The sequence below is a fragment of the Parasteatoda tepidariorum genome, chromosome X1 (assembly GCF_043381705.1).
Source record: "Parasteatoda tepidariorum isolate YZ-2023 chromosome X1, CAS_Ptep_4.0, whole genome shotgun sequence".
Taxonomy (NCBI): domain Eukaryota; kingdom Metazoa; phylum Arthropoda; class Arachnida; order Araneae; family Theridiidae; genus Parasteatoda; species Parasteatoda tepidariorum.
In genome coordinates this window covers 1,731,517-1,758,756 of record NC_092214.1, presented here as the reverse complement: position 1 = coordinate 1,758,756, position 27,240 = coordinate 1,731,517, and the positions used below count along the sequence as shown (strand labels likewise).

Below are 27,240 nucleotides of genomic sequence, written 5' to 3'. Positions count from 1 at the left end.
TTGTTGTTTTGTAATTTTTGGCTTATAAAAATGTTTCATTTGCAAAATATATTATGAAACTTTTATACACATACAAAATTGTATTCTCTAATATACACCTTTAACTGGAATAATTATCAAAAAATATTATTTACCCATCGTTTCTATGGCTGTAATTTTCTTGAAATGTGTATTCTTTTACTATACAATTTCAATAAATTTAAATTTACTCTTTTTTAACAGGATTACGTACTTACCAAAGAAGAACTTCCAAAAGAACGAGTTATTAATTCTAATATGAAAAGAGTGGATCCATGCCATTACGCTCTACAAAATCTTTTTCCAAAAACCCCCAGAAGTATTAGGGGATTTGTAAAACAAAAAAGGGTAAGCATTTTTTGTTGTTGTATAGTGCTCTGTATAGTTTTATTACAATTATTAGCAGGGTTGACTGACTTAAATCACTTAGATTTTTTTAAAGAAAAAATGTTTAAATTCATTAAAAACAATTCTCATGTAGTTATATATATTAATTTTTAAATTTAGGACTTCAATAACCTTTGGACTACTGTTTTCCTAACAACTTTGTTTTGATTATTAACACGGGAAGACAGTCACCTTCTGGATGAACGTTAAAACGTGAAGGGATCATGGATAGGCCCTAAATTAAATTGGTTAATATGATGCTGAAAAACGTTAAAATTTCTTTTAGAAATATAACACGTTTGAATCATGAACGTTGAATGTTTATTGCTTAAGGATTTGAAACTTTTCGCTATTTTTGCACTAAATTTAATAAAACATAATATTTACATCTTTGAAAAATAGTATATAATTTATTATATTATACTTAATATGATTATTTTAATGCACACATGAATATATATATATAGTGATATTTATTTATATTTTGTTTTTTCAGAGACAATTGTTGCACATAGAAATTTCATTTTCCTTATAAAAAAGTGGTTACAAATCGTTAGTTCTCGTTCTCTCCAGCAAACCTTCCTTTTGAGGATGATTTTAATTTCTATTTTGGTGAATTCAGGCAATAAATGTTTAACTTGTAGTTCATGACTCAAACGCGGTTTAATTGCATGTTTGCTAGCGTTGGTTACTAATAAGTGACATACCGAGGTTTTCGATTTTCATACACAGTTAGGTAACATCGATGGTTTTTATACAAAATTAGTGGATTTTTGTTAAATAGCAAAGCATTTATTTTACTTATTTTTGCAAAATTTTCATGAACATTGTAAGCAAGTAGAAATCACTTTAATTGGGAACATAAAATAATGCCCTGAATTCATCAGACACAAGATATAAAATGATTTGTAGAACAAACTGTAAGATGTGCGGGAATATTCAACGGCCCTAGTAATTGATAAAACGTCTATTACAGGCGGAAAAAAGCTGGAAATTCCTTCTAATTATTCACAAAAAGTAGATATAGATAGAAAACTCAGCTACTAATGAAAACGGATGACCAGTTGTCTAGTTTTTAACAAATTAGAATGCATATGGTAATAAAATTTATAGTTCTATTGATATATGGTACTCTTTTGAAATTACTTTTCAACTCAAAACAAGTCTAAATCTTTATTAAAATACTAAAAAAAAACATGCTCTTACATAATAAATTGTGAAAAAACTACATTTTATCATTTTTGATTAGCAAAAATTGTGGCAGTTATAGTCGCTAACCTAACTTCATATAATATTTCATTGGATGCATGGATCTGGTTGACAGTCAGTGGGTTCTATCTTGATAATGAAACAAAAAAAAAAATGGAATTATTTACTAATGTTGCAGATAAATAAATTAAATAATGAAATAGAAATCTCTTGCAAAAGTTGCTTGAAATTAAATTTTTTCTAGCCCATTCCTTCATGCACCTGTCGAAATGACGGCATGTTTTAGATTTTGTTTCTTCTGCAAGTGGCATTTCCGAGCTAGGGTGTTCAAAACTGATGAGCCAAAAACAATCTATTTCTTATGCCCGGAATTATGTTTATTTTTCAAACTGTACACCAGGTAGCTACACCAGACTGTTTGTAATGTATTTAAAAATAGTTTATTTCTACTAGGTGTCAGTACTTTTTCATATTTGAAGCAAAAAATTAACCCAAAAATTAAAATTAAATACTTATATTGATTTTATATTTATAAATTAAGAACGATAAAAAAAGTAATTTTTATTACTGCACAGATTCTAGTTATAATTTTTTTTTTTTTTTTTCTAAAATGATTAAAAATATTTTTTGAGTGCTTGAAAAGTACTTAAAAGGTACTTATGTTTGGTTGAAAAATCTGGCTACACACCCTGTCAGAGTCTCTGCCGTCACAGATTTCACAAGACTCTGCCATCTTGTACAGCATAAATCTCTTTTCAAACTTTTGGAATGTTTAAAAATATTTCTAAGAAAAAGGATTTTAAACATGTCAAGGATTTAAGAAAGTGAGGGTAAAGAAAAAATTTTATCACCTAAAAACGTTTTAAAAAATGTACTTCACTTTTTTAAACTTTTGGATTTTATTACACCACTAATGATATGATTAACAAGCTATATTAGAAGCTGTTCGTCTTCTAATTTTTTTTTCAATATTTTATTACATTAAAATAGCAACTGACCATTTTATCAGGAAAATATAAATTGTTAAAAAGTGTGCTCAATTTATCGCATTGTCTTAAAATAATATTTCATTACTCCTATTCTCTCTTAGTAAATGTATTTTATAAACTAAATTATCTTAAAGCAACTGCTGAAATTAAAAAGAATAATATATAATTTATTTTTTCAAATGTGGTATTAAAAGTTAAAAGAATTCAACATACATAAACAAAGCAGGAAAGGAACGAAAATGTTGCCAAAACTATGCCTAGGATCTAGTTTTATATCAACGAAAATTTAAAAAAGATATGTTTTAATAATTCACAATTCTATATCTTTGTTTTTAAATTGTTTTCTTACTTTTTATGTTTACTCATGATAGTTTTAAAAGTAAAGTTTTCTCTACATCCAAACGCACCACACTAAAAGGTCATATTTTCAGATTTTTTTTCATTAAATTTCCTACATCATTTTTTCTTCCATTGAAATAACAAGGAGAAATGAAAGGTAAAAAATTTTACCTTGAATCACCCGCCAATCACTTGATTTTATTATTGGGATAAGAATTAACCATATCTCTCTGACTACCTACATTGCAACTTTATGATATATTTTCAATTATAATATTTTAAATGTATTTTTAATTTTGAAAAAAGTTCATGATGTTTTTATTGAAAATCCTGTTACTGAAATTATTCAAAAAATTTTTTAGAAACAAACTGGATTTGTACAGAGGAAGAGAATGTTCTATAAGTCGCTTACAGAAATTGTGGTATTTGTTTAGTTATATTTGTTATCTTATGTTTTAATAATTCATAATTCTATGCCATTATCTTTAAATTGTTTTCTTACTTATACTGTTGAACCTGTATATCTCGAATCTCATGGGAAAGGTGAAAAATTTGAGATTTAGAGGTTTCGAGTTATACAGGTACTTTAAAAAATTAAATTTATTTTAAAAATTCTATTAAAAGTGCCTTAATTCTTTTTAGTAGAAAAAAATAGGCATTTCTTTAAATTAATTATACTACACACATCTATTAACATAAATTGTTTTTAACATACATTTTACGCTAAAAATAAATTTTAGAAGATTTCTGACGTATAACCTTATTTGTTTCGATTATTCTTTTAAGGTTAGAAAGAGCGCAAATCCCTCGTAGCCAACATTTTCCTGGGATTCAAAAAAAGTTAATTAGAATTCTACCTCTTTTGCATTCACTTTTGGTTCATCAATATGATCTTCAGCTTCTTCATTTGATATTCCTTTGACATTATATATAATTTCAGCATCTGTCAATGTGCCGCATGTTGCCAGGCAGTTTTCAACTTGTGAAAATCTTCAAAATCAATGTCAACATTAAATCCAGTTTTTATTGCATTTCTTTGGCGAACCTGGCACTGAATTTTCAGCATCAACAGTTTCTTCTTCCTTTCTGATGCTTTCACCCTCTTGTTCATCATCTTCATTGCTAATCTTTAAACCATTTTGGATAGTTTTTAGACACTGGCAAAACAGTAATTCTGATAGCATCTAAAATCTTTATTTTTGGAAGAAAACTTTTTTCATCAATGGCATTTACAAGTTTGCATACCAATGGTTTTCTATAGTTCACTTTAATTCTGTGGTCTTGCAATTTTGAGGTTTCTATTCTTAGCTTTCTTATCTATGTTGAAAAGCTAACCCCTGGTGGTCACTACTCATTAACCCCTCACTTACTGCCTGAAACATTGTATTCCTTTCTAGTTAAGGAAGTGCAGGGATAGTGATTGAAATTCCAAGAAGCACCCCAACCTGTTCATCCCAACTTTCTGTGGTGTCACGAAATTCATCTCTGCACTGATAAAGAAAGTTTTGACATCTGTGCTCTATTATTAGAAATTCAAGGAACGGAGGTTTTAAAAAAAAAATTTCGACATAAGCATGTAAAATACATTGATTTTAGACAGTAGATGTAGGGAATTTTTGAGATATAGAGATTTTCGAGATAAAGAGGTTCAAGATAAAATGGTTCAACTTATTTACTCATATGATAATTTTAAAAGTAATTTTTTCTTTACATCCAAATACACTATACTAAAAGGTCATATTTTAAGATTTTTTTCATTAAATTTCCTTCATCTTTTTTCTTCCATTGAATAAACAGGGAGAAATAAAAGGTAAAACATTTTACCTTGAATAACCCGCCAACCAATTATAATATTTTTAATTTTGAAAAAAGTTAATGATGTTTTTATTGATAATCGTATTACTGAAATTACTTTAAAAAATTTTTAGAAACGAAGAGTTTTAGATCGAAGAAAATATTTAGCACAGAAGAAGAGAAAACGTCTTGCAGAAAATTTGGTATTTTTTTAATTATATTTGTTATCTTATGTTGCTTATTCACATATTTCAAATATGTATTGAATATATAGGAATTATCTCTTTTGTTTTTATTATCAAAATTTCCAAAGCTAAAATGATGGTCTCACTAGTAACAACTTGTAGCAGTTCCACAAGTTGCATTGCATCTACAAGTCGCGTAGAAGTTCACATAATAAAATGTAATATTTGTGATAAACTTAAATAAATGTATCGATCTGTTAGCTAAATGTTTAATATTTGGAATTTGTAAGGTATAAATCCTGTCAAGAAACAAAAGAGAAATTTAAGTGAAAGGCTTGTTCTATTGAAAGTAAATTAAATTAATTAGGGTTGTTTTTAATATTTTGAGTTGTAAGTTAATTTATAGTTTTTAACAGAGGTTTCTACAAGAATTATTTATATAGAACATATAATGTTGTGCCAACTGTTCAGAAAAAAAAAGTAGACTACTAGACTTCTGTTTCTCTTGATTTATCGAGAATTCTCGTTCTTTTGAGACACACTAGAAAATTTTTTGAACATTAAAATATTTTTTCTAAAATTTATTTTTTAGTTTGATAAGTAAATCCAATAAAAGTCTGACAAACTAAAAAGTTTAAGTAACAAAAAGTTCAGGAAGTTAATAAAAACAAATGACAGAAAATTGATAGTAACATTCAAAAGGGTAATTTTTTTCATGAAGATTAGCATCTGAATTTTCTTATTTAAAGCTTTCAGAAAACCTGAACTTTAGTTAATCCCATTATTATATTTTTTTTTTCATTTTTCTTTAACAAAAATAAAAAAATATAAAAGAAGCTTTTAAAATCAAAACTTTTTTTTGCTTAGTGTACAGTTAATTCTCTTGATATTAAATTTAAGTTTATTTATAGTAATTAGGCTCACTTGGTTTTGATCTTTAGATTTTCTTCGTTACAGTTTAATAATTTTTATTGGAAACTAAATTAGAGATATTTTAAAATAAAGAGCAAATAAAAAAAATTTTTTAATTTACATAAAGAAAGAGATTGCAGACAATATAGTTAAATCCCTTTAAATTAAAAAAAGGAGAAATTATTAAATTTATGTGATAGGGTGTTTTGACTTGCATCTGTTTAATGTTTCTTTAAATTAAACTACCCATATAATTACTGACTTCTTTACACAAGACTAAAGTCACAAATAAATATTAAGTACATTGGAATAAGTTCTGAGCAATGTTTTTTCTTTTTCTTCTGTTTTTTGTTTATCCACTTTTGCTGTTGGCAACTCACAAAGTCACAACTTTCTGTAATTTTAAACATTTATATATAAACAGTGAAACCTCCATTAAGAGGACACTCTCGGGACCAAAAAAAATTTTCTCTATAGGGGGAGGGTACATTAATAAAGAATCAATACTCAAGCCATAAATTGTTTTTAGAATAATTGGAATGATTTAGAAATAGTTAAATAATCAACAACTATTTACATTAACATTTATTTAAACATAACGAAATTATAATATTTATGGTACAAAAAGAGAAGATTAAGAAATCTGATATATGCCTTTGTTATACTATTATCCAGTTGAAAGGAAAGATGTGACAGAAGTTTGTTTTAAGCGACTGTGACTCACCATATCTTCATGGTATATTTTTTATCATTTAGCACCAATTTCATCATTTTTTGATAAATAAAAATTTCTCAGTTCCTCAATACAAGTTTAAGCATCACTTAAAGTTTTCACTTTTGGATCGTATTCAGAAAGCAGTTGAGTATCAGTGTCTTCATTTTCACTCTCGGCATCATTATTTGCAAACATCAACAATTTCGTCCATATTTAAATCATTTTTTTGACATTTAATATTTTCATCAATGTTTATAAAATCATTACCATTGACAACACTTTCTCTAGTCAAGCGAATCAAATTTGTTAATTCAGAAAAGGAATCATCAGAATTTGTGTCATCGAAACATCTGTAAGGATATGGCATTCTGATGTATCTTTTTTGGAGCCTGCCTTAGTTAAACAGTTTAAAATGGTTGAGCTTTTTGCTTTTTTCCCAGGCTGCTATTATCCACAAAGATTGTAAAACATCAATTTTTATGTTTTCTTTATTTGGCCCATCTAAGTTTGTAATCAAGTGTATTAAAATTAGTTGCCAATGAAACACTTTAAAGTTTTTAGTAACACTTTGTCAAGTGGTTGGCAAACAAATCTAACATTTGGAGAAAAGAATGCAATTTTTACATTCTTCAGATTAATGTTTGGGTGAGATGCTGCTTTATCAAGAAAAAGAACTTTCTTGTTTTTACGGCCCATTTTTCTATCAAGTTTAAGCAACCACTCAGTCATAAAAGCCTGGGTCATCCATGCTCGTCGATTTTCTTTCTATTGTATTCTAAGCCTAAAAAATTCATTCCTTTAAAACACCTGGGCCTATTTGATTTTCTTATAATCAATGGGGGCTCTTGTTCTCCAGTCATACTTGCTGAAAGTAAAATCGTCAATCTTTCTTTTGATATTTTACCTCCATCTTACTTTTCACCTTTTAAACACAAAGTTTTTTCAGGCAATGCTCGGAAAAAAATACCAGTCTCATCAGCATTTAATGCATCATCGGGTGCATAGTCCTTCAATAAGGAAGGTAGCTTCTCCAACCATTCCTTTACCATGTCAGTAGCCACGGAAGCGGACTCTCCGCTTATTGGTTTAAAAGAAATCATATACTTCTTTCTGAACTTCTAATCATCCATTAGAAGCTTTAAAATTCTTTATCTCCAATTTCTCAGCTGCCTCTCTAGCCTTTTCGTGTAATATTGGTCCTGATACTAGAAATTTTTTGCTTCTAACTTGAAAAAAAAAATTCAAAAACGCATCTGTCAATTTTAAATTCAGCTCTGTTCTCCGAAGACATTCTAATTTGGTTTTTATTTCCATTTTCGCATCGAAGTTTCATAAATTATTCTCCATTTTTAATGATGTCTGCTGCCTGAGTCTTTCCAACTTTAAAGTTTTCGGCCAATTTTTAGACATTGCTTTTTTGATGTTTGGAATAGTTTAAAAGTTCAATTTTTTCCTTCAAAGTAAAAACTTTATGAGGCATTGTTAAACAAGAAGAGACTTTCTCAAGAATAAAATTCTTTTAAAAGTCTTATCTCAAATACTTTTTCAATAGATGTAGTTACAAAAAAATGAAAATGTTTTTCATAATTATGCAGATATTCAAGTTAGTCATATAGTATGGAATAGACACTTATATTCCTATGTCACGACTCCAACAAGCTATATTAGAAGCTGTTAGTCTTCTAATTTTTTTTATCAATATTTTATTTCATTAAAATAGCAACCGACCATTTTATCAAGAAAATATAAATTGTTACAAACATTGCTCCATTTATCGCATTGTCTTAAAATGAACTTTCATAACTCTTATTCTCTCTTAGTAAATGTATTTTAGAAATTAAATTAACTTAAAGCAAGCTGCTGAAATTAAAAAGAATATTGCAAGATTTATTTTTTCAAATGTGATATAAGAAGTTAAAAGAATTCAACATACATAAACAAAGCAGGAAAGGAATGAAAATGTTGCCGAAGATATGCCTAGGATCTAGTTTTATATCATCTGAAATTTAAAAAAAATATGTTTTAATAATTCACAATTCTATATCTTTGTTTTTAAATTGTTTTCTTACTTTTTATATTTACTCATGATAATTTTAAAAGTAAAGTTTTCTTTACATCCAAACACACCACACTAAAAGGTCATATTTTCAGATTTTTTTCATTAAATTTCCTATGTCTTCTCTTTCATTAAAATAACAGAAGAATCAACCTGACTAACTACATTGCAGCTTTATAATATATATTCAATATTCAATTATAATATTTTAAATGTATTTTTAATTTTGAAAAAATTTCATGATGTTTTTATTGATAATACTATTACTAAAATTTCTTAAAAAAATTTTTTAGGAACTATCTAGAGTTCTACAGAATAAGACAAAACATCCTAAAAAGGTTGTAGTATATTTTACTTATATTTGTTATCTTTTGTTGCCAATTCAAATATTTCAAATATCTATTCTGCCTTTTTTATTGCAGTTTTTTTATTATTATTATCAAGTTTTCCAAAGCTAGAATGATTTAAATTTAAAAAAAGTTTTAAATGCTATTTAGAAATTTAAAAAAAATTCAACATACATAAAAAAAAGCAGGAAAGGAACAAAAATGTCACCATAACTTTGCCTGAGATCTAGTTTTATATCTTTTAAAATTTTAAAAAGTGATGTTTTAATAATTTATAACTCTGTATCTTTATATTGTTTTTTTTTTTACTTTTTTATATTTACTCATATGATAGTTTTAAAAGTAAAGTTGTTTTTTTTACATACGAGTAAACCACACTAAACGGTCATTGTGAAATCGCACTGTCTTGACAATAATTTCTCAGAGCCCTAGACTCTTACAAAAAAACGTCTTTACTTCACAGCCACTTCATGCGAACTCTTACCTATTCATTACCTCTACACTTGATCACCGTGCCATCACAACATTGCGCTTCACCCGGTATAGCGAAATCTGAACCATACAGTAGGATAGTATGTATAAAAATATATTTAACACTTAATTGTAAATAAAACAGATGAATAGAATGCTTGTTACAATTACTAACACTTAAAATATGCAAAATGCAGATAAAAATAGTAGAAATATGACAAATGTATAGTTGCCTGGTTATAACACATAATATATACAATTACTATATACAAGTCAAATTTCTACAAAAATGTATATACAACTATAGGTGAAAAGAATCCTTGATACGATATTGCAATAGAAATCTCACCTGACCAAGAAGATTTTAGAACTGACAAAGGGCCTCTAGCTTCGCGTCAATACATAAGTTTAAAAGGTGATATTCCCATCGTACAATTTGGTACTTCTTGCTACGCAAAAAGTATATATGGAATATATTTATCTCAATCGGTAGGATCTGAATGGATCACATGGTGTAACTTCTGTTTAAATACCCTATTCCATTTTTCTATTAAACCATTCAAAGCTGGGTAAGATGCAGGGCCAGATTTAAGCTTGGTGGGGCCCTAAGCTACTGAAAATGATGGGGCCCTTATAAGTTCAATTCCATTTCTATACACCTAAAGTAAACTGTCATTATTTTTTATTGTTGCAACATTACATTATTAAAAAATTTGATAATATTACTTTATTGTTAAATACAGGGTGTTTATAAAGTCCCTGACCCATTTTGATGTTTAATAACTCATAAAATAAGGGATTAAAATTAATAACATAGATGGTTAGATAGACTCAAAAAGTTTCATGACCCTTGTCAATGAACTTCCACGCGTTGTAAGGGAAGGTTTTCTATCTTCCTACTATGTGCGATTTTGGATAAATAAAAACGAAGTAAATTGGAGACATCACAACATTTAATATACACAGTTATTTACAAGTTAATATAAAATATATAAATCCATTAATACTTTTACATCCCAATGTCTGGAACGTCAAGATAGTAATTAATATTGAGTTGTCTTAGCAACGTTGTTTTTATTTTTCATAAAACTAAATATAAATGCTTGTTATGTTATTGCTCTTGCGCACCACAGCGTGCCCCCTTCGTCGCACGGAGAATATCAAGTCGATTTCACGCCAGGTAGCAGCAAACATGTCGGCATCCACAGAGGCTATTGCGGTTGTAATTCTGGCTTTTAGGTCATCAATGTTCGACACGATCCTCCTGTAAACATTGTCCTTTATAAATCCCCAAAGAAAAAAGTCCAGCGGCGGTATATCAGCTGATCTGGGTGGCCAAGGAATTGGACCTTCTCGCCCAATCCATCTTCCTGTAAAATGGTCATTCAAAGAACTACGAACGATGATACCCCAATGAGGTGGTGCACCATCTTGTTGCAAAAAGACATGTGGCTCTTCTAGTTGTGGAAATACGAAGTTTTCCAACATGTCTAAATATACGACTGATGAGACCATCTTTTCTGTAAAAAAGAAAGGCCCAATGACTCGGTCGTGCATTAGTCCACACCGCACATTAACCTTTGGGGAATACCTTTGTGTCTCACGGTATTCATGGGGGCTTTCAGATCCCCATATGCGTACATTATGGCGATTAACAATGCCAGAAACATGAAAGGATGCTTCGTCGGAGAACATTATGCGCTTCAAAAAATCAGCATCATCTTCTACCCTTCCTACCATATCTGTTACAAGCGCCATCCTCTTAGGCCTGACGTCCGGTTCCAAACCTTGAACAATTTGAACTTTGTATGCATGTAGTCTTAATTGTTTCTTAATAACCTTATACACCGTCGAAATTGGCATATCCAATTCTCTTGCCACTGATCTCACAGATCTTCTATGATTGTCTAAAAATGTCTGTCTGACATGCTCAACGTCAAAATCACTTGTGCAGGGACGTCCGGAATGTTTCTTATCTGCGATACTTCCAGTTTCTAGAGAATTCTTTTTCAGCCGCAAGATGCTGCCTTTGGATGGAGGATCTTTTTGGTAAATTCATCTGCAATTTCTCTGTGCTTGCACTATCGATTTCGTTTCTATGAACCACCATAAAATCTGTGCTTTCTCTTGTGGTGTATGCATTCTCCATAATATCCGCTCGAATGAAACATCACATAGAAAAGTACTACATAGAACAAACACATCAAAAGTAAACATAACATTGCAATAGTTGCCAAAAACAAAAGAGAGAAAAATGCAATTAATAAGCAGACGCTATTTAGAAAAGTATAGATATTCAGACTAGAAAATGAAATTATCTGAAATTAACCACACGCGTAGACGATATTTACAAAAGTAAAGATGTTCCAACCCGAAAAGGAAAATATATGAGTTATTCCATCAATAAATGCCATAAGTTTGTTTATATCTTCATTACTTTATGAGTTATTGAACATCGAAATGGGTCCGGGAATTTATAAACACCCTGTATATTAATTGTGATGAGACTATTATGTAGAACCTTTCTTTTATTGCAAATTTTTTTTGAACGAGGGGAAAAGTTACAAAAGAAACACATTTTAAGCACAGAGTAAAAATTTGGCATGCTGAGCCACTATATATTTGACAGAGTTTTTTTTTTTAGATTCATTTTGAATGTATTTTATTTGCAATTCTTAATGATTTTTTCGCGAATTTTTCGCTTTACGTTACAAAATCTATAAGACTTAGAAACATGAAATTTTGAATGTGCGTAGAAAATATGCAAAAAATTGGAAAGAAAACAACAAAATACAGTTTGATTATTAGTTTTATTTTTTTATAACCGCCGTTGAACAATCGACTCAATTTTGAGTTTGCGGCTATCAATGTTTAACTCCGTAGCCTTGTAATTTTGAACCCAATCCAGAAGACAAGGGAACTGCTAGATTAGTACCTAGAAGTATTAATTTGTTATGAGAACTTGGAGGACATTGTGACCCCGACAGTTTTAACATGCACCAGTCCCCATTTTATACATGGGTATTCTTCTGCCGGCTGGATTCAAACTCTCATTCTCACGAACACGAGTCTAACGCCCTATCAACCAGTCTATCCCGGCCAAATTTATTAGTTTATTTTATAACCGTCGTTGAACAGTCGACCCAATTTCGAGTTTACGACTACCAATATTCAACTCCGTAGCCTTGTAATTTTGAACCCAATCCAGCAGTCCCTGGAGCAGGGGAGGGCCGTTATATTAATACTGTTTGTATAAATAAAAATAACTTTTCGTAAGCTGATATTATTTAATTGATGTTTATATTGAAAATATTTCTTCATTATTTTTGCTTTCTTTTTAATTATTTTAAGTACATTTGCTAAATTTTTGTGAGAGAAAAAAATTATCATTATTTATGTAAATGTTTGGCTTATATTTTTAAGGATTTATTAAAGGGTCTATTAAATATCAGAGAGAATAAATGTCATACGGGTTTAAAGTATCAGCTCTGCTCTTGATGGTGTATAGTGGCTAGGATGTGAAAGAGCAACAGTCCCGGGCATCCAGCCAAAACGAGCATTCAACATATCAATGGAACGCACTAAAGCTTTATATCAATTAGCAATTAGTTTTAGATAATTACAATTGTAGAATAATTATCTTATTATAGAGTGAAATGTTTTTAAAAGACAAATATCTGTTAATTTTTAACATTTAATCAGCGAAAAAAAAGAACCAATATTGAAATCTAACGAATTTATTATTTTTAATTACTGATAAAGTTTGTGACAGAAAAAAAAATTAAAGCCTGATAGATTTCAGAATTTTAGAAACACCTTCTAGTTATACTATTACAATCAAATAGGTTTCATCCCGGTCTCATTAGTGAATCAGCATATTTCGATATCATTTTTTGTTTCGTTCTTACTTAATATTAATTTGTTTGCGACAGTTAATTTGTATACCTCTTTTACCATTTCGAGGAGTTTAAAAATATAATATTGAGGATTTTAACTTTTTTGTATGCCTCTTTTATTACGTCATCATCACACCCACACGCAACTGTCTACACTAAATATTGCTATATTAAATGAGATAGTAAAACAAACGTGTGTAGTTATTTAAATTCTTATTTAAAAGTATTAGTTAATTTTTTTTTTTTGAACTGACAATTTCTGTCCTTTTTTAGATATTTTAAAGTGCTATTTAAAACTGCTGCATATCACATGAAAGCGTTAAATATATCATTTGTGCAATTTTAGAGTAAAATAAAAGGGAATTCTGATCCTTAGAAACAGATATGAAATAGTCCGATGATCGAATGATGGGGCAAAAAAAAACTTTTTTACCTTTTAAACTAAAAAATTGTTTATTTATAAATAATTTATTAATACTCAAATTGCTTGAAAGATGATATGTTCCCTTCTAATGACAACGAAGTTTTTTGTTTCATTCAGTCATTTATTTATATTTATTATGTCCGACAATGTAAAAAAGAAAAAAAAATTGCATTTTGGACTTCTGAGGGCCTCAGCTCCGAATAAAACTTTAAAAAAAGAAGGGGGAAAGTAGGATCTGGGGGCCCTTGTCATCTCGGGGCCCCAAGCTACAGCTTATTTAGCTTCTACGTAAATCCGGCTCTGGTAAGATGGAGTGGAAAATCGAGGACTTCTCCTAACCTATTTTCAAATTCTTTCGTCAATTGCGAAGTAAAGTTAGTACCCTGGTCACTGCAAATTACTTCAGGAATTCCGGTACGCATGAATATCTCTAAAAGGGCATTGCATGTTGTCTTGGCAAGCAAATTTTTTAGTCGGACCACTTCAGGTCATCTAGAATTTTGATCAATTAAACATAAACAATACTTATGTTTTCTACCCGAGGGTGGAACAATTTCTATAATTAAAATATTTATCGTGTGAAAAGGATATGGAGCTCTAATGACAGGGGTTATAGGAATTTTATCAGATTTTCGCTCCGGCCTTTTTAATTGACAATTTTCACAGGTTTTAGAATAATTTTCAAAATCTTTTGAAACATTAGGCCTATAAAAAGATAATTTTATGTGTTTCTTAGTTTTTCGTATTCCTAAATGATTCTCATTATGAGCTAATTGAAGAACTTTATCCCTTTACATTTAAAGTAATACTAATTGATATATTGTATCGCCACAAATTTTATCTTTATGAAATAATAAATCATCCCGCAAAAAGAAATTCTTCTTTTTCAAACTAGCATCTTTGAACGAATTCTTTAAAGTTAAATAATCTTTGTGCATTTCTCGAAATTTATTACCCCCTGAATATTCATCATTATAACTGCATAATTTATTAGTATCCGACATTAAGCACTGCACCCTGATTCACTTTCTTCTGATTGAGAAAATGAATCCTCTGGCCTCAATGAACTTTTATTCATTTCTTCCCCCACATCTACTAATGGGTCGCATTGGACTAAAGCATTTTCGATTTTGACTGAGTCATCATTTTGATAAATTAAAGAGTTATAGGCGTCCGGTGTAATTAAACAAGGGATGTTTAATTTATCTGTTGGAGCAAACAAAATATTTGAACTATAAAATAGACAATCATCAGGGTTTTTATAATAAGCAGGCAATATTGCTAATTTCGCCTCGACTTGTTCTTTAAATGTGGATTGTAAAATTATTTTTCCCTTGGCTTCTATTTCTGAAAATGGAAGTAAGGGCGTATTCAAAATAAAGATCTCAACCCCGCTATCGATGATTGCATCTATTTGTCTACTTGCAATAGAAATGAAGACTTTTTGTAACGGGTACAAATTAATTTAATTTAAAGTTTTTTTAGAACTCTGTAAATGTTTCAAATTTACATTTGTAACCTTTGCAGTATTATCCCTGGATTTATTTATAGACGTTTGTGTGTTACTTTGTGTTTTGTTTTGAATATCATTACCGGCTTTATTTGTTTGTTCATAATATTTATTTCTTCTATTTGGGCAACTCTTAGCCATATGTGACTTACTAGAACAAATATAACACTCGCGTGTGTGGCGAAAATATTTGTTTTCTCTAGTAAATGGAGATTTTCTCAAAGGTGGTGGAACATACATAGTTATTCCATTCCAATTGCGATTGTTGTTATAAGCCCTTAATTCGGTTCTCTTATCAGTTATAATTTTTCCTCGAGATATAAAATATAGGTCGCATTCTTTTGCTAACTCAAGTAGTTTAAACCATTTTTCGGACTGTCTAACATTAATATGTGAGGCTGTATCTCGATCTACTGTCTGAAACAGTTTGTCTGACACTATCAATTGCTTTAAAGTTTCAAAATCCTTTTCTTCTCTCAAATTTAAATAGTAATCGAAACTCGTATTTAAGCGCGAAGCAAATTGTATATGTGTTTCGTTTTCTATTGATGCCCTTCTAAAATTCTCAAATACTGCCTGCACGGTGGGTTCAAGTTCTCTCAAAACAATTGATTTAATCACTTCATAATTGTTTAGATCTTTCTCTGTTATATAAGTTAAAATATTAGACACCTTTTCCCCCAACAAGTTTAGTAAAATCTCTGCTTTATATTTCTCGGACATATTTTTTGTTTTAAAGGCTCTTTCTAAGGAAGTAAGAAAAAAAGCCCCACCATTCTGACTTATTCGGCGCTCGAATTGTAAATGTTTTAACGCATTTTATTAAATTTTCGCAATCCGTTTCACTGGTCACTGTAGTCTTAGACGTGTCAACTAGGTTACCTCTAATATTCGCAATTTTTAACTGCTTTTCTAATTGAGCTAATTTTAACTTTTCTAACTCTATTTCCTATTCTGATTCTCGTTTTGCTTTTTCTAACCTTTCCCTTTTTTCTTCCAAAACATTCTCAATTTAAACACACGAAAACTCAATATTAGTTTTAAATGTATCACTAGATTCAATTAAGCACTTTAAATCCACTATTTTAGCATTTTCTGGAATTATTAAACCCAATTCTTCTGCAATCGTAATTAACTCATCCTTTTTTAAGTTCAACTTAAGTGCCAGTTTTATATTTAGCTATTGCAAGAACTACACCTTAAAATCAGTAACTCTATCAACTACTCAACACACTTTCATCAAAAGCAATTCTCTAAACTAAACACTAATTTTAAAAGTTAACTAACTCCACTAAAGCAATACACATAATAAACCAAAAGCTTCAATGTTGACAAATTACAATTAATCGAAAATTCCACTTACCCCTATAACATAAATCATACACAACGAAGTTATTATTATTACTCAAAACGGGAAAGACATTGCTCTTTCGCTGTATCGGGGATCGTTCTCCAACAAACCCAAAACTGTCACTCGAAACACAGAATTAAATATTATGCTCCAGAAGTTCGCATAAATCATCTCGGGGTCTACTGACCATGTTTTGGCCATTGATAGCTCTATATTTTAAATACTTCACAAATTATATCACCACAAATGGATTGTTCTTTTTCTCACATTTTTATTGTGCTCTCTCCTTTACAATTAACACTTCTCATAATTCAATTCTTAAAATGTTTTTCATAAACAGAATGTGATAAATCTCATACTTTAATCTATGCTCTGGTTCTCGTATGAGAGCGTGCTGTGATATCGCATTGTCGAAACAATAATTTCTCCGATCCCTTGACTCCTCCTACGAAAGAACCTCTTTACTTCACTGCCACTTCGTGCGAACTCTTACATATTCACTACCTCTACACTTGATCACTGCACCAACACAGCATGGAGGCATGACAGTCATATTTTAAGATTTTTTTCATTAAATTTCCAGCGTCTTTTCTTTCATTGAAATAACGGAGAAAGGAAAGATCAAAAATTTTCCATTCAATTGCTCACCAATCCCCTGGTTTTATAATTGGAATAGGAATCAACCATATCTCAATTTAATGAAAGCAGCTTTATAATAAATTTTAGCAGCTTTATAATAAATTTTCAAATATAATATTTTAAAGCCTGGCAGCTTTATAATAAATTTTCAAATATAATATTTTAAATTTTTTTTTAATTTTAAAAGAAGTTCATGATGGTTTTCATGATTCAAAAACGGATTAGCAAGCTATAACGCCACAGTTAGTCTTCTAATTTTTCAATATTTTATTGCAATTAAGGAGAAGCTGTCTATTTTATCAAGAAAGTATAAATTGTTAAAACTTTGCTGCATTTATTGCATTGTTTTATAATTTCATAACTCTTATTCTTAGTGAATGTATTTTATAAACTAAATTATCTTAAAGCAAACTGCTGAAATTAAACGGAATATTGCAGAATTTGTTCTTTCAAATGTGATTTAGAAAGTTAAACAAATTTCAACATACATAAACAAAGCGGGAAAGAAACAAAAATGTCGCCAAAACTTTGCCTGAAACATAGTTTTATATCTAAAATTTTAGAAAATGATGTCTTCATAATTTAATAACTGAGAAATTAAATGTTTAATAAATTTTAGCTTAGATCATTCACCGATTGGTTTTATTATTGGGATAAGAATCAACCATATCATTCTGACTACCTACAATGCAGATTTATAATATATTTTTAATTATAATATTTTAAACGTATTTTTAAGTTTGAAAAAATTTCATGATGTTTTTATTGATAATACTATTACTAAAATTTCTTTAAAAAATTTTTAGGAACCATCTAGAGTTCTACAGAAGAACACAAAACGTCCTAAAAAGGTTGTGGTATTTTTTACTTTTATTTGTCATCTTATGTTGCCTATTCAAATATGTATTTGAATACATAACAATTATTTTTTTATTTTCAAAATTTCTAAAGCTAGGATGATTGTCACACTGTTGGCAACTTTTTACAATTTTACGTAGAATTTCACATTATAAATATTAATATTATTGTGATAAACTTAAATAAATGTATCTTAACTAATTTATGAAAATAAATGAAACGTGTGAATGATGTAACACAGTAATGTATTCTCTTTTGCCTCTAACTATCTATTCAAGTGTCAATAAAAGGGTTGCTAGCAAGTTTTCGTTACCAGTTTCCTGTATGTGGCTTTAATGAAAGTAAATTCAGGCAAAAAAAAAATATATATTTGAGCTTGTAATTCACGATTCAAATGCGGATTAACAAAATTAGTGGAGTAACATGCTATTACACCACTGCTATTCTTCTAATTTTTTTCAATATTATGTTGCATTAAAAAAGAAGCTAACCATTTTATCAAGAAAGCATAAATTGTTAAAAACTATGCTCCATTTATCACATTGTTTTAAAATAATCCTTCGTAACTATTTTTTCTCCCTCAATTTTTTTATTTTATAAGTTTTTTATAAACTAAATTTTTCTAAAGCAAACTGCTGAAATTAAAATGAATATTGCAGAATTTGTTCTTTCAAAAGCAATTTAGAAAGTTCAGAAATTCAGCATATAAAAACAAAGCAGGAAAAAGACAAAAAGTTCACCAAAACTTTGCCTGATACATAGTTTTATATCTAAAATTTTAGAAAATGATGTTTTAGTTATTCACAACTCTGTATTATTATGTTTAAATTTTTTTCTTACTTTTCTATATTTACTCATATGATTGTTTAAAAAGAGTTTGAAGTTTTTAAATAGTTTTTAAAGTTTTTCTTGCATCCGAATGCACCACACTAAAAGGTCGTATTTTAAGATTTTTTGCATGAAATTTCTTAGTGTCTTTTCTATATTTCTTCTCTTTCATTGAAATAACGGAGTAAGGAAAGGTCAGAAAATTCTTCTTTCAATCGCTCATCAATCCCCTGGTTTTATAATTGGAATAGGAATCAACCATATCTCCCTGTCTGATTATGTGGCAGTTTTATAATAAATTTTCAAATATAATATTTTAAATATATTTTTAATTTAAAAAAATTTTAAATATTCAAAAACGGATTAGCAGGCTATAACGCCACTGTTAGTCTTCTAATTTTTTCAATATTTCATTGCAATTAAACAGAAGCTGTTTATTTTATCAAAGAAGTATAAATTGTTAAAACTTTGCTGCATTTATCACATTTTTTTAAAATTTCATAACTCTTATGCATAGTAAATGTATTTTATGAACTAAATTATATTAAAGCAAGCTGCTGAAGTTAAAAAGAATATTGCAGAATTTTTCTTTCAAATGTGATTTAGAAAGTTAAAAAAATTTCAACATACATAAACAAAGCAGGAAAGAAACAAAAACGTCGCCAAAACATTGCCTGCTGCATAGTTTTATATCTGAAATTTTAGAAAATGATTTCTTAATAATTTAATAACGGAGAAATAAAATTTATAATAAATTTTAGCTTAGATCGCTCACCAATTGGTTTTATTATTGGGATAAGAATCAACCATATCATTCTGACTACCTACATTGCAGATTTATAATATATCTTCAATTATAATATTTTAAATGTATTTTTAAGTTTGAAAAAATTTCATGATGTTTTTATTGATAATACTATTACTAAAATTTCTTAAAAAAAATTTTTAGGAACCATCTAGAGTTCTACAGAAGAACACAAAACGTCCTAAAAAGGTTGTGGTATTTTTTGCTTTTATTTGTCATCTTATGTTGCCTATTCATATATGTATTTGAATATTTAACAATTATATTTTTATTTTCAAAATTTCTAAAGCTAGGATGATTGTCACACTGGTGGCAACTTGTTACAATTTTACGTAGAATTTCACATTATAAATTTTAATATTATTTGTGATAAACTTAATTAAATATATCTTAAGTAATTTACGAAAATAAATGAAGCATGTGAATGATGTAGCACAGTAATGTATTCTCTTTTGCCTCTAACTATCTATTCAGGTGTCAATAAAAGGGCTGCTAGCAAGTTTTGGTTACCAGTTTCCTGTATGTGGCTTCAATGAAAGCAAATTCAGACAAAAAAAAAATTTATATTTGAACTTGTAGTTCACGATTCAAACGCGGATTACCAAAATTTGTGGAGTATCAGACTATAACACCTCTGCTAGTCTTCTAATTTTTTAAAATATTTTATTGCATTAAAAAAGAAGCTGGCCATTTTCTCAAGAAAGCATAAATTGTTAAAAACTATGCTCCATTTATCGCATTGTTTTATAATAATCCTTCATAACTATTTTTCTCCCTTAATTTTTTCATTTTATGAGTTTTTTATAAACTTAATTATTGTAAACCAAACTGCTGAAATTAAAATGAATATTGCAGAATTTGTTCTTTCAAAAGCAATTTAGAAAGTTCAGAAATTCAGCATATATAAACAAAGCAGGAAAAAGACAAAAATTTCACCAAAACTTTGCCTGATACATAGTTTTATGTCTAAAATTTTAGAAAATGATTTTTTTATTATTCACAACTCTATATCTTTATGTTTAAATTGTTTTCTTACTTTTTCTATATTTACTCATATGATAGTTTTAAAAGTATTTGAAGTTTTTAATTTTTTTTTTTGCATCCAAATGCACTACACTAAAAGGTCATATTTTAAGATTTTTTTCATGAAATTTCCTAGTGTCTTTTCTTTATTTCATTTCTTTTCTTTCATTGAAATAACCGACTAAGAAAAAGTCGAAAAATTTTCCATTAAATCGCTCACCAATCCCCTGGTTTTATTATTGGAATAGGAATCAACCATATCTCCCTGACTGCCTACCTTGCAGCTTTATAATAAATTTTCAATATAATATTTTAAATGTATTTTTAATTTTGAAAATACTTCATGTTTTTATTTATATTCCTATTACTGAGATTTCTTAAATAAATTTTTTAGAAACAGACTGGATTTGTACAAAGGAAAAGAACTACAGTTCCACGGCAGAAGACAAAATGTTCTATAAAGGTTGTGATATTTTTTAGTTATATTTGTTATCTTATGTTGCCTATTCAAACATTTCAAATATGTAATAAATATATAGCAATTTTTTTTTATTATCTAAATTTTCAAAGCTAGGATGATTTTCACACTAGCAACTTGTGATGAACGATTGTGGCAATTTGTAACAGCTTTTTGTAGAATATCACATTATAAATTTCATATTATTTGTGATAAACTTAAATAAACAAATCTTAACTAATTAATGATAATAATTTGAGCATGTGAATGCTGTAACATAGTAAGAATGTATTCTTTTTGAAGAGTGTGAAATGGAAAATAGATTAATTGGTAAACACAAAGATCAAATAAATGATATTAATGTCGGAAATTTCCCTGAACACTTTTAGTTTTCTTTTTATATAAAAATAAATTTCAAGATTACGTTAAAACATAATACTTTTACTGCATAAACTTTTATATATTTGGTTTTTTTTTTTTTTTTTTTTTGGTAGAATGGGCCGCATGAAAATGTCTTGGAATTGTCTCCTGCCGAAAAAACGCTGCACCTTTTAAATGTAAGTTAAAGTGTGACTCAATTTAAAGTAAAAAATTATTGTCAAAAAACTTTTGATTAGGTAAGTAATCAAATCATATATTAAAGATCAGTTATAAGTTTGAAACAGCAATATTGAAATGTTCTGAAATGATTTAAAAAAATTTTTACTTTATTATATTACTTAATGTCGGAATGTCTGTCAGTGTTTTCTGTCTGTTTTAAAAAATATATAATCTTAAATATGCTAAAAATTGTATTAAAAATTTCATCATAAGATATGTCCCACTCAAATAACCTTTATTATATTCCTTAAATGAACTCAAGGAAAATCAAATTCATAAATTCTGTACACAAATGTATATTTACTGACATTTCTTACTTAAATAGGAAAAATACTACCATATTTTCTGGTGAAAGCGCCACTTATCAAAAAATGGGAAAATTTTTTAAAGAAAGTTACCATAAGTGTTGCTCTGGCACAAGTGCCGCAGCAGAGCTACACCGCGCATATCAGCATCCTTATCGAAGAGACCTTTGAATTACCATCTGTATAATAGAAAAAAATTTTATGCATTTCATAAAATAAGGTTTTAATTTCTAAATTATTAAAAAAAATTAAAATCCGTTAACAGGTCCGTTCATTTGCTGTTTAGGCAAGGCTGAACTATATTATCGTTGATACGGGTTAATTTGGAATAAGCGTGCTTAATAAATAATCCTTATAAATGGTCTGAAAATATTGTTAAGTACAACAAAATATTTTTAAAAACAGCAAATAACCTAATTTCTAACTTATTTGGGGGGAGAGAATGGCCTAAAATGCATTAACAAAGGGTTCACATGAAAAAGTTTTCTTTTTCAGAGCAACAAAACGATTTGAAATAAAGTTGTTCTTACCAGTTGGCACTGTGCCAAAAAACAGAAGAGCAAATAATTAACAGGAAATAAAATTTTATATACTCAGCTGCGCTGATAAAAACCTTGCGTTGGGAGGGTCGGAGTTTGAGAGAAAAAGGTTAGAGAATCTCAAATGTTTAGAAAATAAATTATTCTTCTATGATAAAAAAAATAATTCAACCATATTTAGCGGAAAAATTAGCACTACAACTGATTACAGAAATCTGTAAAATAATGTAATAAAAAAAAATTCCAAATTTAAGCTAAAAATTTTTTAAAAAATCTATTTAAAAGTTTATTACATTTAATAATTTGAGGAAAAATTAATTATAACAAAACTACTAAAAATAACGAAATAACTAATGATAACAGGGATAAGAAATAACTAAGTGCTCCAAAAAAATTCTGACGTAGGAATGAGCGAAGCAGAAACGAGTTTAACTTTCACAATCTTTGGGGGTGGAATTTTAGTGGGTAGAATGCCCTCTCGTTCAATGGAAATAACACAATATGACTTAGCTTAGAAAGAGAGAAGAAAATGTTTAAAAGAAGGGTGTACCCCACCTCCTCCGCTTGTCATTTCTACTTAAGCTGTTTAGGAGGATTAAATTGGTTAATTTTTAAGGGGTTGGGGAAAAGAAAAGGGGATATAGTATTGGACTCCTATCTGGCATCCTGAAATTCGGCCCTTAATCCAATCTAATTTTTTTAGAGAAATTTTTAATGATAAGACAAAAAATAAATCAGTTATATTCTCTTTTTATTTGGAATTTTATTCTGTTGAATTAAGTAACTTTATTTTATCTTTTAAAAATAAAAAAGCATGAAAAAAAATAATAAATCTGTGTCAAACAAAACATCTGTTACTAAAGCAGTTTAAAATAAAGTGAAAAAAACCTGCATTTCCAATGAACAAAATAAAGAAATGCAAGTTGGAAGAAACTGATCAATCAATCTTGACAGCTGTGCTTGTGCTCTACTGGTTTGGCCACACCCAGTTGACATTAAAACTACCATGTGGAGTACAAAATGAGTCCTATCCCTTTTACGTTTTTTTTTTACAATTCGATTTATTTATTTCTTATTTTGCGGCTTTTTTTATTAGTTATTAACTGTTTGTTTTGTTAATAGTTAGCTTGTTTTTTTTCTCATCATTAGTTGTTTGCTTGTTTTTTATCGTTATTAGCTGTTAGCTTGTTTCTTGTAGTTATTCATTGTTAGTTTCTTAGCATTAATTGTTACTTTTTTTTTGTAGTTACTTGTTGGCTTCTTCTTTGTGAGGTGAGCGTTTTTCGTTGAAACAAAATGTTATCTAAAGGAAAAAACAAGAACTAAGAAACAATTCTTTCTTCGAAGGATTCGGATTATTTCTTCTTGATTGTATTATATAGATTATTATTTTAATTAATAAAATTTCTTAAGATGGGCCAGTTTTAAATTCACGCCATCATAATCTATGATCTAAACTTAACTAAATTTATTGGTTTTTCTGAAATTTAGAGTATAATTGAATTATAGTAATATATGGGGGCCATATTGGAATTTCCGAAAGAGATCCAAAGTTCGGCAAATTCCGAAATACGGAATTTCGTCGGTCCCATGAATGCCGGATTTGGGTCCTATTACTTCCTTACCTGTTCGCTCCAATTACAATTGCCAAGGTGCTAAGTGGATTTCTAGCTTGCAATCTCTCTTTAAGCTGGGGGTGGATACAAGATGCATACCTTTTAAATTGATTTCCTTATGCAATGGTTTTCTTAATTATTATTTCGTCTATTTATTTTCTTGCTGGCTGCTGCCGAAAGTTTGCTTAGAATTGGCAATTATTCTGCAGCAGATTTCCATACGGGCGAATATTTCGTCGACTTCGTTATTAATTTTTTTAATAGCGTTTCTCGCAGAAAATTATTTCCTCTTAAATAATTCTCTTTGATAAATTCTTTTGCTACTAAAAACTACTTCATTGGAAGCGCCGCATGTGGGGAAAATGTTGTTTTTTTTTTCGATAGCACTGCCACGCTTTCAGCAAAAAAATACGGTAAGTAAATAAGCAGAAGAAAAAAGTTCCATAAAGTCACTTTTATTGATAGCTATCATATGCAGTATATTTATCTGTGACTTGAAATGTATGATCCTTGAAGGTAGTAACATCAATTTTTCTCTAATTTTAAATTAGTGCATTCTGAAATTTAGCCACAAACTTAAACTGCTTGTCTGTAGCATATACAGCCCTAAGAAAGATACTCCCTTTCATTTTCATTATGATTGAAATCAAAGAACAAGTTAGATCATGCAATAACGTGCATACTTTCATCCCTGAAAATCCATAAATATCTTATAAATTTATATGAGGCATGTTGCTGCAGAATCCAACCTTTCCCTCTATCTATTCAAGTGTCAATTGAAGGCTTCCTCTCTAGTTTTGGTTATCAGTATACTGTATGTGGTTTTTAATGAAAGCAAATTCAGGCAAAAAAAAATTTATATTGAAGCTTGTAGTTCATGATTTAAACGCAGATTAACAAGATTGGTGGATTAACAGGCTATACAGTGGATTAACAGCCCTATGAAAGATACTCCCTCTCATTTTCATAATGATTGAAATCAAAGAACAAGATCAACCATTTGATTATGTGCATAATTTGATCCCGGAAAATCAGTGAAGATCTAAAAAATTGATATGAGTCATCTTGCTGGACACTCCAACTTGGACTTCCAACTATCTATTCATGTGTCAATAAAAGGGTTCCTCGCTTGTTTTGGTTATTAGTATCCTGTATTAGGCAAATTCAGGAAAAAAAAACTTTTAATATTTGATTTTGTAGTACATGATTCAAATACGGATTAACAAGCTATAACACCACTGTTAGCCTTCCCTTTTTTTTAAATATTTTACTGCAATTAAAAAGAAGCTGACTATTTTATCGAGAAAGTATAAATTGTTAAAAACTTTGCTGCATTTATTGCATTTTTTTAAAATAACCCTTCATAACTCTTATTCTTAGTAAATGTATTTTATAAACTAAATTATCTGAAAGCAAACTGCTGAAGTTAAAAAGAATATTTGCAGAATTTGTTCTTTCAAATGTGATTAAAAAAGTTGAAAACATTCAACATACATAAACAAAGCAAGAAAGAAGCAAAAATGTCGCCAAAACTTTGCCTGGTACATAGTTTTATATCTAATATTTTAAAAAATGATGTTTTAATAATTTAATAACAGAGAAATAAAATTTATAATAAATTTTATCTTAGATCGCTCACCAATTGGTTTTATTTTTGGGATAAGAATCAACCATATCAATATGACTACCTAGATTGCAGATTTATAATATATTTTCAATTATAATATTTAAATGTATTTTAAATTTTGAAAAAAGTTCATGATGTTTTTATTGATAATACTATTACTGAAATTTCTTTAAAAAAAATTTTAGGAACCATCTACAGATCTACAGGAGAACACAAAACGTCCTAAAAAGGTTGTGGTATTTTTTACTTATATTTATCATCTTATGTTGCCTATTCAAATATGTATTTGAATATATAACAATTATTTTGTTATTTTCAAAACTTCAAAAACTAGGATAATTTTCACACTAGTGGCAACTTGTTACAATTTTACGTAGAGTTTCACATAATAAATTTTAATATTATTTGTGATAAACGTAAATAAATGTATCTTAACTAATTTATGAAAATAAATTATGCATGTGAATGATGTAACACAGTAATGTATTCTCTTTTACCTCTAACTATCTATTCAAGTGTCAATAAAAGGGTTGCTAGCAAGTTTTGATTACCAGTTTCCTGTGTGTGACTTTAATGAATTCAAATTCAGGCAAAAAAAAATTTCATATTGAAGCTTGTAGTTCATGATTTAAACGAAGATTAACAAGATTAGTGGATTAACAGGCTATACAGTGGATTAACAGCCCTATGAAAGATACTCCTTTTTATTTTCATAATGATTGAAATCAAAGAACAAGATCAACCATTCAATAATGTGCATAGTTTGATCCCCGAAAATCGGTGAAGATCTAAAAATTTATATGAGTCATCTTGCTGGAGAATCCAGCTTGGACTTCCAACTATCTATTCATGTGTCAATAAAAGGGTTCCTCGCTTGTTTTGGTTATCAGTATCCTGTATGTGGCTTTAATGAAAGCAAATTCAGGCAAAAAACTTTTAATTTTGGAGTTTGTAGTTCATGATTCAAATACGAATTAACAAGCTATAACACCACTGTTAGCTTCCCTTTTTTTTAAAATATTTTATTGCAATTAAAAAGAAGCTGACAATTTTCTCTAGAAAGTATAAATTGCTATAACTTTGCTGCATTTATCGCATTGTTTAACAATAATCCTTCATAGCTCTTATTCTTAGTAAAAGTATTTTATAAACTAAATTATCTGAAAGCAAACTGCTGAAATTAAAAAGAATATTTGCAGAATTTGTTCTTTCAAATGTGATTAAGAAAGTTAAAAACATTCAACATACATGAACAAAGCTGGAAAAAAAAAAGAAAATGTCACCAAAACTTTGCCTGGTACATAGTTTTATATCTAAAATTTTAGAAAATGATGTTTTAA

The 27,240-nt window shown here is 28.8% G+C and overlaps 1 protein-coding gene across 23 annotated transcripts in view; it reads left to right on the top strand.

Moving 5' to 3' along the window:
• Positions 1–27,240, top strand: part of LOC107452993 (uncharacterized protein DDB_G0286299) — an 81,100-nt gene that overhangs the window by 23,575 nt on the left and 30,285 nt on the right. For 7 of the 23 annotated variants that reach the window (XM_043051434.2, XM_043051432.2, XM_043051435.2 and 4 more), the window contains 9 exons: positions 223–366; positions 3,305–3,364; positions 4,871–4,939; positions 8,898–8,942; positions 18,049–18,093; positions 19,878–19,922; positions 21,151–21,219; positions 21,708–21,770; positions 26,086–26,130. In XM_043051434.2, coding sequence (XP_042907368.1) covers positions 223–366; positions 3,305–3,364; positions 4,871–4,939; positions 8,898–8,942; positions 18,049–18,093; positions 19,878–19,922; positions 21,151–21,219; positions 21,708–21,770; positions 26,086–26,130 — 585 coding nt within the window. Of the gene's footprint in view, positions 1–222; positions 367–3,304; positions 3,365–4,870; positions 4,940–8,897; positions 8,943–18,048; positions 18,094–19,877; positions 19,923–21,150; positions 21,220–21,707; positions 21,771–23,903; positions 23,930–26,085; positions 26,131–27,240 lie in introns of all 23 variants that reach the window. The other 16 variants (XM_071187903.1, XM_071187907.1, XM_071187913.1 and 13 more) reach the window with 9 other exon arrangements.